General features: G+C 46.7%; 1 protein-coding gene across 4 annotated transcripts in view; it reads right to left on the bottom strand.

Moving 5' to 3' along the window:
* The window catches only part of kif5ab (kinesin family member 5A, b), a 48,844-nt gene that overhangs the window by 14,018 nt on the left and 21,418 nt on the right, over positions 1–13,408 (bottom strand). For all 4 annotated transcript variants that reach the window (XM_088633661.1, XM_088633662.1, XM_088633659.1 and 1 more), the window contains exons 3-22: positions 12,307–12,380; positions 11,778–11,882; positions 11,299–11,347; positions 10,920–10,975; positions 10,736–10,823; positions 9,958–10,082; positions 9,271–9,375; positions 8,629–8,777; positions 8,172–8,320; positions 7,007–7,179; positions 6,216–6,284; positions 5,676–5,882; positions 5,331–5,477; positions 4,930–5,118; positions 3,551–3,668; positions 2,368–2,432; positions 1,991–2,100; positions 1,476–1,577; positions 464–524; positions 255–326 (exon numbers count right to left, since the gene is read on the bottom strand). In XM_088633661.1, coding sequence (XP_088489787.1) covers positions 255–326; positions 464–524; positions 1,476–1,577; positions 1,991–2,100; positions 2,368–2,432; positions 3,551–3,668; positions 4,930–5,118; positions 5,331–5,477; positions 5,676–5,882; positions 6,216–6,284; positions 7,007–7,179; positions 8,172–8,320; positions 8,629–8,777; positions 9,271–9,375; positions 9,958–10,082; positions 10,736–10,823; positions 10,920–10,975; positions 11,299–11,347; positions 11,778–11,882; positions 12,307–12,380 — 2,213 coding nt within the window. The remainder of the gene's footprint in view (positions 1–254; positions 327–463; positions 525–1,475; positions 1,578–1,990; positions 2,101–2,367; positions 2,433–3,550; positions 3,669–4,929; positions 5,119–5,330; positions 5,478–5,675; positions 5,883–6,215; positions 6,285–7,006; positions 7,180–8,171; positions 8,321–8,628; positions 8,778–9,270; positions 9,376–9,957; positions 10,083–10,735; positions 10,824–10,919; positions 10,976–11,298; positions 11,348–11,777; positions 11,883–12,306; positions 12,381–13,408) is intronic.

Genomic DNA, 13,408 nt, shown 5'->3' with positions numbered 1-13,408 from the left:
ACAGAAATGGTCACCTTTACCACTCTTTCTCTCCTCCTGTCCTTCGCTTACAGGATAAGAAATAGAAATAACCTGATCCAGCTATTTCAATACTGTCAGAGAATACAGGTGGATATTGTATGTCACTGATATCTGCACCATCTCTGCCATTATATTCAGATTCGGACCCTATCCACTCCATCAGTATCCCCCTTCTCTAACGTTCCCAGTCCTTCTCTCTCCGGGAGTCAGCCCCCTGAGTACGCCGCACTTACTTTTTTGACTCGAGTCGTGAGGTCTTGAACAAAAAGCTTGCGCAGGTTGTGGAGGGTCTGGAGTTCGCGGGCCTGAGGTGGGAGGGGAGAGGAAGAGAGAGAGACAGTCAGGCAGACGAGCAGAGTGGCAGCTCAGCCTCCAGCCCAGCAAAACCAACCCACTGGTCAGTGGAGGACACCCAGGCGAAGCCAGGGGACCGGACACTTACCACGGTCTCCTCCAGCCCTTTAAGGTCCTGCTTGGACTGCTCGTGACGCTCATGGAGAAATCTGCGTAGAGACAGAGAAGGGGGAGGGCTTGACTCAATTCAATGTGTTTTTGCGCAATTCCTCCACAAGGACGATGACGAAGATGGAATGGCTTTGCATTTTGGCTCGAGCGAATCCAAAATTGCCCATTGTCTAAAACTCATACAAAAATGAATTGAGTCACATTTTTGTCACATATGCACATTTAACTTCTGTCTGGCAAAGAGCAGGCTGACTCTAACGGACAGTGTCTAGTGACGGTGATGGTGTGCTTACAGCTCCAGACAGCATAAATTGTATTTGGGTCCAGCTTGAATTTTTGAGTGGGTTTTTTTTTTGGGAGAGACATAATATGCTTCTAATGTTCTTTTTATTGGTGAACCGCATAGTTTATGAATGGATTATAATTTGTGTGAATGTATTCAAGTAAATAATTAGAATGAGTCCACCAGGAATATTCTAATTTTTAAATATAACTAACGTTTCAATGTATAGACACCTGATAGAATAGAGTGTTCAGTGACAGTACAGTGTATTTAGTGACCGTAGTCACAGAGCATTTGCAGTGAAAGTACTGTGTTTTCAGTATTGGTACAGTGTGTTGAGTGACTCTATAGTCTGGTCAGTATTGATACAGTGTGTTAAGTGACATACTGTGTGATCAGTATTGATACAGTGTGTTAAGTGACAGTGGTCTGTCAGTCTTAGTTCGCACAGTGACAGTATAGTGTGTCCTGTATTGATACAGTGTGTTAAGTGACAGTGAGCTGTCTGGCAGTTTTGGTGGTTCACACAGTGACAGTATAGTGTGTTCAGTTTCGATACCGTGCGTTGAGTGACTGTATAGTCTGCTCAGCATTGATACAGTGTGTTAAGTGACAGTGGTCTGTCAGTCTTAGTTCGCAGAGCGACGGTACAGTGTGTTTGGTGTCGATACAGTGTGAACTGTAGCGTGTGTTCAGACACACTCACGTCAGCTCCTCCAGCTGCATGCTCTTGTCGTGCTCCTGGCTCTTGAGCTTCTCAAACTCTGAGCGCAGCTGCTCCAGCTCCAGCTGCAGCTTCTGATTGCGACTGCGAGGCACAGAGAGCGGCTGGGTAAGGAACAGCTAGCGGAGGGGTGGGCTCACGACAAACCTGTGCCTTGCTCCATACGAGCTGATCGCAAATCTAAAGAGTACCTTGGCCATTAGTGCAAACCCACAATTATCCTTTAACAATTTTTGCATTGCTATTTCTCCTTGCTTTGAATTCTTCTAAATTTAAAAAGACGCAAATCTGTAGACAGAATCTTCTTTTTGGGAAGCCATGTGCAGGTATAGACATCAGGTACTGTATCTGCGATTTCAGAACAAAAAAGCACTTTCAAGCCATGCACAGAGCTGCAAAACAAGCTGGGAACTGGTAGCCCCCACCCAAAGAGTGCAGGAAGTGAGCAGTCGGGTTTTTGAAAGGGGCGTTTTTTCCGCAGTGGGGGGTACACTCACTCAGTGAGGTCATCGATTATCTTCTGCTTCTCGTTAATCTCGTCCCGCAGGCGGCCCAGCTGCTTGTGGTGAGACTCGCGGTGTGTCTCCATCTGCAGGTCCAGGGCCCTCTGCGAGGAGAGGGAAGCAGAGTTGCTGTACTTTTAGGAAATACCCTCCCCTCACACCTACACTAATGACTTTTCAGAAGAAGCTCTCCTTGAATAATTTAGCTTTGTTAGGCATTTTACCCTTTCCCCCCATAATATCACCCTCTTCTCTGCACTAATAATGCTGTGTATTAGGATTTATGCTCCCTCCACATTGTCCAATAAACAGCTGCTATTGCCTGGTGTCCTCCCTGCCCTATCCAATGGTTGCCCTGTATCCACAGTTACCTTCACGTCTCCCTCTTCCTCGATGTCGTTTTGCTTCTCATTCCTGGTCACTTCCTGCACGGTTTCTGAAAGACACACAAACCCACCAGGTCAGATATAGCTGTCATTCACTCACATTTACCTCCAGGTAAATACTAAAACTGGAAGTAATTACAGCTACACCCCTATGATCACCCATCTTAAGTTCACTTTCCGTTGTCAGCAATTGGTGTGCACTGGTTACCAACACGCAAGCAGTAACAATCCATTTTCTCCTGGTACAATGTATTGCTTTGCTATGTTAGTGTGCTAGTAGTGTACAGTATGTATCAGTGCATTTGATTGTGTGCATGTAAGTGTGTACAGTGTACAGTATACTTATCACTTTGTTATTATCAGAGCTTGTATCATTGGGTATGTGAATGGTTTCAGATGGAGAAGTCCATAATCTAGCAGGTTTCATGATATCATGAACAACAAAGGAGCCTTTAGGTGTAGGTATTCTTAGACTCATGCTTTTGGTAGTTAAAGGGGAACTGCAATGCTATTTTCATATTTTGGGTTAAGAAAGAATCAACATTGATGAGTGCATTTCAAACCACAATAAAACTAAAATGAATGCAGTAAAACCTCCAATTTACATCAAAAAATAGTTGAAATTTCTGGGTATACACAGCTCCATATTCTGCGACAAAGCAACAAAACATCCATTGAGATGAAGCATACATTGAAAACACGCAGGCTTGTGAATACATCTCTTTCAATCCAACATAAATGTTGCTCTCCACTTCAAGACAGTTTTGCCAACAAATACAGCTAACTTGTTAACTCTGCATGCAGATCATAATGGAACATTTCTGTGGTGAAATTTCTTCTCAACAACCTGTACTTATTGGCTCGTTCATCACATTGTTTTTACAATGACTAATGAGCAGGAAGGGCCACATCACGTTAAAATTCATGTAAACTTTCGCTCTCGACCGTGACCAGACCAGGGGTTTGTGGCAACAATGGCAACCATACAGTAGTTTCACAAAGTTCACAGCTTTGTTCTTAATTTGACATTTGTCAAATTTAATAATGGGTCTGAAAACCTGGGACTGCAGTTCCCCTTTAAGACCTCAAGTGAATTATTACCTAAGAACAGTGTAGCCCTCAGGAAGCAGGCTTGTGCACCACTGGTGTGCAGAGTGTGTGTAGTTACCCTGTGCTTGCAGCCTGGCCAGCTCCTCGCTCAGAGAATCATAAGAGTCCTCCAGCTGCCTCTTTTTCAGCTCCACATTCTGCATGTACTCCGTCAGAGAGCGGATCTTTGCCTCATGCTGGAACACAATGTGTACACACACAGTCAAGAGAAACCGCATGCACACAGATTGGACAAAGAAAGACTGAGACACTGATAAGACAAGAACACAGTGAGAGCATGGAAACACCACTGAAACTCGAACTCAGAGAAAGGAAAGGTACAAACACACTGCACTTGTCACGGACGTCCAAAGGGACTAACCGTGGGGAGCAGGAGAGCGGAAAAAGACCCATATGTGTAGCAGCGAGACGGGGAAAAGGCCCGGGCTCATTAGTGCAAAGAGTTCAGGAATGCCGTATACTGTAGAAACCTATGCCCTCAGGGAGCGGACGTGAGGCGCCCTGGTGCTAGGCGGGTCTAAGGACATCCGAACGTCAATGCTGAGCCAGGACAGAGTGCAAGACCCGGAAATATATAGCCCAAGGGAAAGAGAGGGACCGGAAGGACAGCAGACCTGAAACTAGGGACAGGACAGAGAAGGAGCGCCCTCTGGCTGCAGAGGGCGTGACAGCACTGAGACACTTAGTAATGGCACTCACACACACTCACTCAGTATAGACACACACACTGAGGCACGCAATGTAAAGGTCAGTAAAGACACACACTGAGACACTCAGTTAAGACAGAAACACACTGAGACACTCAGTAAAGACATGCTGAGACACTCACTCAGTAAAGACATGCTGAGACACTCAGTAAAGACATGCTGAGACACTCACTCAGTAAAGACACACTGAGACACTCACTCAGTAAAGACATGCTGAGACACTCACTGAGTAAAGACATGCTGAGACACTCAGTATAGACATACACTGAGACACTCATGCAGTAAAGACACACTGAGACTTATTCAGTAAAGATGCACACACTGAAACACTCATACAGTAAAGACACACACCCCGAGACACTCAATAAAGACACACACACTGAGACACTCACTCAGTAAAGACACAAACACTGAGACACTCACTCAGTAAAGACATGCTGAGACACTCAGTATAGACATACACTAACTGAGACACTCATGCAGTAAAGACACACTGAGACTTATTCAGTAAAGATGCACACACTGAAACACTCATACAGTAAAGACACAAACCCCGAGACACTCAATAAAGACACACACACTGAGACACTCACTCAGGAAAGATACACTGAGACACTCACTCAGTAAAGACACACTTAAAAAGCAGGGACACACTGCACTGGGACGCTCGCACACTCAAAGAAGTGACATGTGCACACAGGGAGACAGGAGGGACAGACGCGCTGCATACCTGCGAGATGAGCAGCTGGCAGGAGGAGAGCTCGCGGCCGGTTTCCTCCATCTTGCGGTGACACTCCAGCTGCAGGTTCTCCAGCTGCCGGCAGCGCTTCACCATCGACTTCACCTCCGACTTGATCTTGCTGATGTACAGGCGGGCCACCGTGAACTCCTCCTCGATCGCCCCGCTGATCTCCACCGGCTGGCCAGGAGAGAGTGGGAGAGGGGCAGGGCCATGTGGTTCCATCAACACGGTTACAAACTCTGCTAAAAAGTCTGCTAAAGCTATCAGATTTCATGTGGTTCTATTTTATTCCTTTTGCTGCCGTATGGAAAACTCAGCAAAGAGAACATATTCCACTGGGAAGCTCCTGCAAATACAGAAATGCGACCATGTGGGTATTGGGCTCTCACCAGCTTGATCTCTCCGTTGCCCACGATGGTGCTGAACTCGCTCAGGTCCCTCATGAGGCCGTTCAGCACCTCTGCGATGCGCTTCCTCTGGTGCGTGCTCATCTCCTGCATCCGGGTCAGCTCAGCCTCCAGAGCCATCAGGTGAGCCTGGGCCAGAGAGAGACAGAGTTGCAGCACGACGTCTTGATGGCTCAGCGAGAGCTGCTGCACAGGAGTTGCACACTGAAGAATGGCTAGATATCAAGAATCTTGGGTTTGTGATCATTGTGATCAGCCAGCGACTTCACTGCTGTCGCTTTGAAATACTACTGCATGCACGGAAAGGAGAAAGCTGTTGACTCTGACCATCTTTTGGGCCAGCTCCTCAGCCAGCAGTTTGTTCTGCAGGCTCTTGTCCTCCACCTCCTGGCTCTTCTGGTCGTAGTTGACGGCCAGCTCCTCCAGGGCCTGCAGGACCTCCTTGACCTCGGCCTTGGCGCAGTCGCTCTCCGTCTGCAGCCGCCCGAGCTCTGTCTGCACCTTCTCGCTGTCCCCGCGCGTCGACGCCAGCAGCTGCCCGGCACAACGACAGGGGCATGACTCAGAGTGGGGCACAGAGGCCAAGACAGAGCGAGACCGTGAGAGCAGAAAGGCCGAGAGTCAAAGATGGGCGGGAACAGAGGAAGATACTGGGAGGGGGTTAGGGCAGTGGGAGAGAGCTGGAGGAACACAGTCAGAAAGAGACCAGGAAAGAAAGACAGACTGAGTAGGCAATGCAGAAACCGACTGATAGACACTGAGCCAAACAGAGGCAGGTGAGAAACTGAGATGGAGAGAGGTGGGCAGGAAAATGGGGAGCAGACAGATGGAGGGTGCAGACAGACAGACTGACTGACGCCTTTGTACCTCCTCCTGGTCCAGCATCTGCTCCTTCAGTTTCTCCACCAGCTGGCTCTGCTGGTTAATCTCGTCATCCTGCGGGCAGACAACAAACAAACACAGCCCCACGTCGGACACTCTGCCAGAAGACACAAGAAGTGTTGCATTGTGCCAGCTACTGGGACAAGCATACCAACTCCGTGTGCGCACAGTAACACTCTTGAAAGGTAGATTTTCAAAGTTCTGTGAACTAAAGACATTTTTTTTCTACTCGTTCTCTGGTAACAATCATTCAAATGTAAAGGCAAGCGTGCTCGTTTAACATACAACCATTCAACGTTTATATTTTTGTTCTGCACATAATAGAGCAATGCAGCGCACTGCCGTCATGTCCGGTGTGTGTCCCCTGTTGTATCCGTTGCCTGCCAGGATGGGCTCCAGCTCCCCCGCGACCCCAAATCACATGGAGCAGTTAGAAAACAGATGAAGCTCCGTTTGGTGAAACTCCACAATTTTTAGCCTAACCTGAAAAGGCAGTTAGCGTGAGCCAACGCCAACTTTGCCAGCGTCATGTCAACATCACCTTTAATAGGCGTTTTGTTATGTCTCTTTGCGCACAGCACAAATGTAAAGGTTAAGAATGAGCAATTTAGAAATACACTCTAATGAGTGGTAAATCGGAAAGACTTTGGTCTGGACTTGCGATATCAAGAGGAAGTCAAATAAAAATTTCTGGAGTCAAATGAAAATGGATCCCATCGTGCAATGGAGCAAGAGCTTTGGGAGTCATCCTTTGAGTGTTTCCAAGTCGGGCTAACCTTGTCATCAAGCTGCTTGTAGAGCTTGCGGATCTCCTCCTCGTACTTCTGGCGCTCCTCCTCAGAGATGCGCACCACGATGGAGGAGGTGCTGTTGTCGACCGGGGTCTCGTCGCTGGTCTCCAGCTTCACCACCCCATTGGTCAGCTGCTCAGTCTCCGGGACGTTCTCCCCTGGTTCCCCCAGAATCCGCCCAGAAACAAAAGGATCAGTTCAATGATGAAAAAACCTCAGGCTTGTTACAGTTCCTTCAACTCTCAAGTCAGCCCTTGTCCAGCTGTGCACCTCCCTGACGTTGCTCGGATGTGAACCCACAGCTTGTGACATCCAGGATGAACCCTGGACTCTGAATGGAAGTCTTTACTAGTTGAGCTGCTTGAGTCCATATGAAGGTGATCCACCAGTATAAACCTTTCCTGATCCTATATCCAGATGGATTTGGTACTGTATAAAGCTCCTAGTGTACAAACCCTTTATTCATTCAACCCTAGATTAAAACCTCATCTGTTTTCCATTGGCTTTTCCATACTATTGAGTGTTTAGGGCTCTTGAATATCCAACAGACTGGGTTTCAGTCCTGGGTTTGTACATTTTTATTGTGAATTTTACATTTACCGGACATTGGAGTGCTTGGAAAGCAAACATTTATTAATTGGCAGCCATTTAGCTGCTGTTATTGGTTATTTTTTTGGAACCACCACTTTTGTGTTTATAATAAAGTATTTTTATATCTTTTGGATTTTGCATTCAATAAATGTGCAGTTTCTGCAGTGACTGACTTCTGTATTTAGTGGATGCAGCTGTAGTGCAGTACCGGTGTGGTCAGTGATTGTAGATGCACTGTAGTGCTGTACCAGTGTGGTCAGTGACTGTAGCTGCACTGTAGTGCTGTACCGGTGTGGTCAGTGACTGTAGCTGCACTGTAGTGCTGTACCGGTGTGGTCAGTGACTGTAGCTGCACTGTAGTGCTGTACGGGTGTGGTCAGTGATATTAGCTGCACTGTAGTGCTGTACCGGTGTGGTCAGTGATTTTAGCTGCACTGTAGTGCTGTACCGGTGTGGTCAGTGATTGTAGCAGTACTGCAGTGTCTGGCCTGTGTGGACACGTGATGCAGGTACAATGCAGTAAGTGTCCATTGATTGTCCACCAGTGACCCGGCCTCACCATTGCGCCAGCGGTTCAGCTCAGCCTCCAGCCTCTGGATGGTCTCTTTCATCGTCTTGTTCTTCTCCTTCTCCTTCTCGTACTTCTTCTTCCACTGCTCGGCTGTCAGCTCCAGGTTCACGGAGGCTGTGTTTCTGATAGTCTTTGCCCTGGGGGCAGGGTGACAGAGAGAGAACCAATCAAACAGATAATAGGGTTGTTTATGAAAAAACGATACAGTGGAAAGCATCGTAAGGTCCACTAGTTGGGTACCCTTTGATTGCTCTTTTTTTCAGAAACTTTGGAAACTCTAAAGCTGTGAAAGGCTGAGCTGGATCAGCACCAGCCTGGAAGACCACCAGAGGTACTGTCATGTGTGCTGTAGTGATGGCGACTGTTGGGCTGAGGGGTTTATTGGGTTTATTCTCTAAATGACGAAAAGGCAAAAAAGGCAACAGCCTAAACAACGGAGGGTTACCTCTGCCCAAACATCAGGGTAGACTTGGTCTCGGCCTCGTTGAAGCTGGAAGGGGAGCAGCAGATGAACATGGTGGTACGGCAGTTACCCCCCAGGGAGTCCTGCAGAATGCGGGTCATCTTGCTGTCCCGGTATGGCACATGGGTTTTCTGCAAGACAGGATTCAGAAGAGACTGCTCTTGAGAAAGAGCACCACAGGCAATTTGCACGACACAGCACCAACTTAAAGCAACGCAGGCAGTTCATTCGAGCGCCCTGACCCAAGATGGCAGATTTCCTGCGGCCCCTTGTGAAAAAATATGGCACAGAGATTCAGTCAGAGCCCCATGTGTGTTTCATTATCACAGAGTGTAGACTTCTAAATGAGAATAAGCAGAGCACTGTTGAAAGCTAATACGGTACTGGGTGATTCATATTTCCTGTATAATAACATCTGGATTGAAATCCTGCTCAAAATGTGTGAATTGATTGTTCTGAAGGAGGTTGATTCTGAGCTGAATTGGTCTGAAATGGAATCAGATGACATTCAACAGGGCTAAGCCCAGACCAGACTGAAGCAAGGCTAAAACTAGGCCAATCTAGGACTAAATTCATGTTGAGTAGAGGGCTAAACTGTATCTAATAGGCACTTGTTGGGCTCACCGTTCCCTCGGCCAGTGCAGAGATGACATTTCCCAGGGCAGACAGAGACTTGTTGATGTTCTTGGCCTCATCCAGAACAGCACCTTCAGCTCCAGTCTTACTGACCTAGGGGTAGAGAGAGTTGTCACTCTAGGTCAGGACCAAAGGTATTCACAGTGATAATGGCAGACTTGACACATCAACTCAATAATAATAATAATAATAATAATAATAATAATAATAATAATAATAATAATAATAATAATAATAAACTTTATTTTATATAGCACCTTTAAAGGTGGCTTCTCAAAGTGCTTTACAGAATGACAACAATAGTAATACAAAATCACCGGAAACTCTTACTTTTATCACTTCCTGTTGACGCCCTGGAGACAAGTCAACATAGCAAATAAATAAATGAAACAGACTGAAATGAACCAGTTTCTGTAACTAAATCCTTTGAACATTTATGGTGAAGGGATTGCAGTAAAATCTAATTAATAACTGGGAGTCAGAAAGGCCTTACTGAGAAAAATGATAACCAATTGAGAAATGAAATCAATTGCAGCCTAAACATTGTCTGAGACAAAGTTCGCATAACCATGTGAAGCAAAGCTGCAGAGTCGCGGCAAGGATGCTGAGTCACTAGAAACATCCCGAGAGATTCCCGTCATCTTTCAACTTTCCCCCTGATCGTTCGGTTCATACCTTCTCACTGCCCGCCAGATCCACAAGGTACAGCTTCCCGCTAAGCTTCTGCTCCGTCTCAATGTGCTCCTGCTTGATGTTGATGAGGAATATGCTGTGGCTGCGAGAGCTGTGCTCATTCATATCTGTCCGGGACAGGGAAAGAGAGAAGCAGAAGGGAAACACAGGAATGACCCAGGACAAAGGAAGGAGGGGTGGGGGGGGGAAGAAATTCAAAAGAGAAGTCAGACTTTGTTTTATAGGAGCCTCCAGAGTCACTCATGAAGACATTCTCCTGGGTGCAGGTAGAGCTCTGTGATCATGGGTTTGAGCTTGCACCATGTCCCTAGCCATTTTCCAAGAGAATTGGGTGGGATTAATTGGCCAGAAAACAGTGACCCCTGCAACCTCCCAGATGCTCTTAGGAATGCCGACGGTGCAGGACGCACCTCTGTTCCATCCAGCACTAAACCAACAATATGGGACTATGTTGTCTATTACATGTTAAAAGACAAGTGGTTTAAAGATAGTGAGTCTTCTTACATTTCCTCATTTCCCCTGTGTGCGGTCACAGGTTTTGTAGCTACAAGCCAAGATGTGAAAAATCACATAATTGCCTATTCCAAATGGGGTGGGTACAGAAGAAAATTGGTGATTCTCTATAATAAAATCCTAAAAACACAAAGAAGTTGTTTCACAATCAATGCAGTTCACTTCGACTTTCAGTGAAAGCTATGTAGCCTCTGTGGCTCAGTCAGTGGGCTCGGCTTTGTAAAACTACAAAGGATCTGGAACTCACTGGTGACGGCGACATGCCGGTTGGCTTTCCCTTCATCGATCACGTCCATCACCTCCTCGGGACTGGACACAAAGCGCTCGGTGCAGCCCTGAGTGAGAGACAGAGAGAGAACGGAGAGCATGAGGGAGAGTCTGAATTGAGAGATCAGAGCAGGACAGGCTCTGGATGGTTTTGGGTGACCTACCTTGACGTAGGGCACCCTGTTCTTATCCTCGTGGACAGCCAGATTGGTCTTGGTCACTGTAATGGAGAGACAGTAGAGTAGCATGTGAAGCAGACTGATCACCTTCAGTGGACATTGTTTCATCCATTCAGGACTTGTCTACTGGTGGAAGTTAACTGACCAGAATGTGGGCATTTTCCTACCCACTGATGACCCAGTGTTTTTTACCCAAAGTAATCTATTTGATTACTTTGATTCCAAAGTAATCTGTTTGATTACTTTATGATGCAGGAATAGGCTATGAAATGGAAGATGTTATTTTGATTTTTTGCCATAAATGCTGTCAGCTTCTCTCTAAAAGACCAATTTGTATCTACAGTTGAGCGGCATTGGTACATACCATCCAAAAGGTCCCGGATTTTGTCCATGTAGATTTCGAAGTAGGAGACCTGAAAGCCGGAGGGAAGAGAGTGATTTGAAATGAATAGCTGGTATGTCAGCTATATAGCAGATACTGCGGGTGTACAGCAGTTTCCTTTCAATTCATTAAAAACACCGCAAAACTTGGTGCTACATGGAAATGCAAGATTAGAATTGAGGAGATCCCGCAAGCACTACCTCTTATATATCCCCTTGAAAATATCCAGCTGCCATTACCTCAGACGAAATTTGAGGTTCATTTGGAATATGCACAGACTGATGGCTCAAGAGATGAAGCAGAAGCACAGAGAGGAAACATGACTGGGGTTGAACATTTTAAGTGGGAAGAGGCCCCATTGTCTAAGGACGTCAGGGTGTCACAGATGTAGGAGTATTAAAAGGTCAGGCATAAGCATTAATGCAGGGTGCTGGATTGTCACCGTTGTTATCACAGCTGACCTTGATGTGGAACTCGAGGTTCTCGTCCATGGAGAAAATGTGGTTGAATATGTCCTCAGCGATCCTGGGGATGATGCCCATCTGGTGCCTATCATGTAGTTTGCCCTTTGGCACAAGAAAAGGCAGTTAGGTTGTGTTAAACAAAAACGTCCGCATTGGGGACTGTAGCTATACAGAGCAGAAGAAGTAAACTCACAATGGATTGATACTGTACTTGTATATGTATTTTAAGGTATTCATTTCTGGTGGCATGTATTGTTAGTTTCCTGCTGTTATTTAGTAGGTTAAGACAGAACCAAGATCAGAGCTGTGTCCTATAGAGGGAATATCTCCTGTGACCAAATGCAATGACACTGGCTAGCTAGAACATGAGCAGCTGGCCCATTTTGAATTTTAGTCAGAAGGACAGGATTTGTGCAGTCATTTAGATCTGAATGATTCCCAGTTTGTATGATCAATAATTTTATTTTGTATTATTCTGGCAAATCTAGCATTTGGAGGAGCCATGAACTTTGATCGTTTATCTTACTTCCATGGTGTGGGTCTTTCCAGAGGAGGTCTGTCCATAGGCAAAAATGGTGCCATTGTAACCTCCCAGCACATCTACATTGAGAGAAAGAATGAGAACAAGAAACAAATTTTTACTTGAGGGGAGAATGCACTCCTCTAATTCCTGCAGTGCCTCTTTCCTCTCTCATCAATTTACACTGGCACTGCCAATTGTCTCTCCCCTCCCTCCCTTTATCTCCTCCCCCTCCATTTATCTCCTCCCACTCTCTACTCCTGCCCCTCCCACTCCTCATCTTGCCCCTCCCACTCTTCCACTTGCCCCTCCCATCTAACCCAACTTCCTACTCATGCCCCTCCCACTCCTCATCTTGCCCCTCCCACTCTTCTACTTGCCCCTCCCATCTCCTCCAGCTTAAACCCCTTGACCCTTCTACTCCCTCTGCTTGCCGTACCCCTTCCCTCCTTGTTCCCCTCCCTCTCCAGCTTCTTCCCTGTACCACTCTCTCCCCTTGTCTGTCCATCTCTTGCCTCTTCCACCCAAATCCTCATCCCTCCTTCTCTCTCCGTGTCATGTCTCTGCCACCATCATTCCACCACCTCCTGCTGCACTCTGCAGCTTCCCCCTCTCCCTCCCTTTCTTTCGTCTTCTGCCATCCTCGCTTCCCCTGCTCCACCCACCCTTTCTCCTCCCCTTCCCTCTTCCTCCCCCACTGTCTCTCCATCTTCTCCTGTCTGCTCTTTCTTCCCTTCTCCCTCTGGCACTCTCAGTCCCTGTCTCTCCCTGCCCTGTGTCACGGTCCCCTGCTCTCTCTGCCCTCTCTGCTCACACACTCCCTGTCCACACACAGAGGAAACAGAAAAAACAACAAGAAATGATTGCAAAAAAAAGAGCAATGAGCAACAAATGGAGCTGCAATGATGGATGGGCTCTGTGTCTGAATGCGCCTGCTTAATCCGGCAGACAGGCACACACATCTTTCACAAATCAAGCGCTCTCTCTTTCTCTCCGCTCTCTCTATCTCACTGACCGTCAGTCACAAAACCAGACTCAATTACATTTCGTACCCTGTCTGTGAATCCAATCACGGGGAAAGGTTAGGGTCGCAAAAGAGAGACTCGTC

Source organism: Lepisosteus platostomus, chromosome 1, assembly GCF_059453375.1.
Source record: "Lepisosteus platostomus isolate fLepPlt1 chromosome 1, fLepPlt1.hap1, whole genome shotgun sequence".
Lineage (NCBI taxonomy): Eukaryota > Metazoa > Chordata > Actinopteri > Semionotiformes > Lepisosteidae > Lepisosteus > Lepisosteus platostomus.
This window is presented reverse-complemented; position numbering and strand designations above follow the sequence as displayed.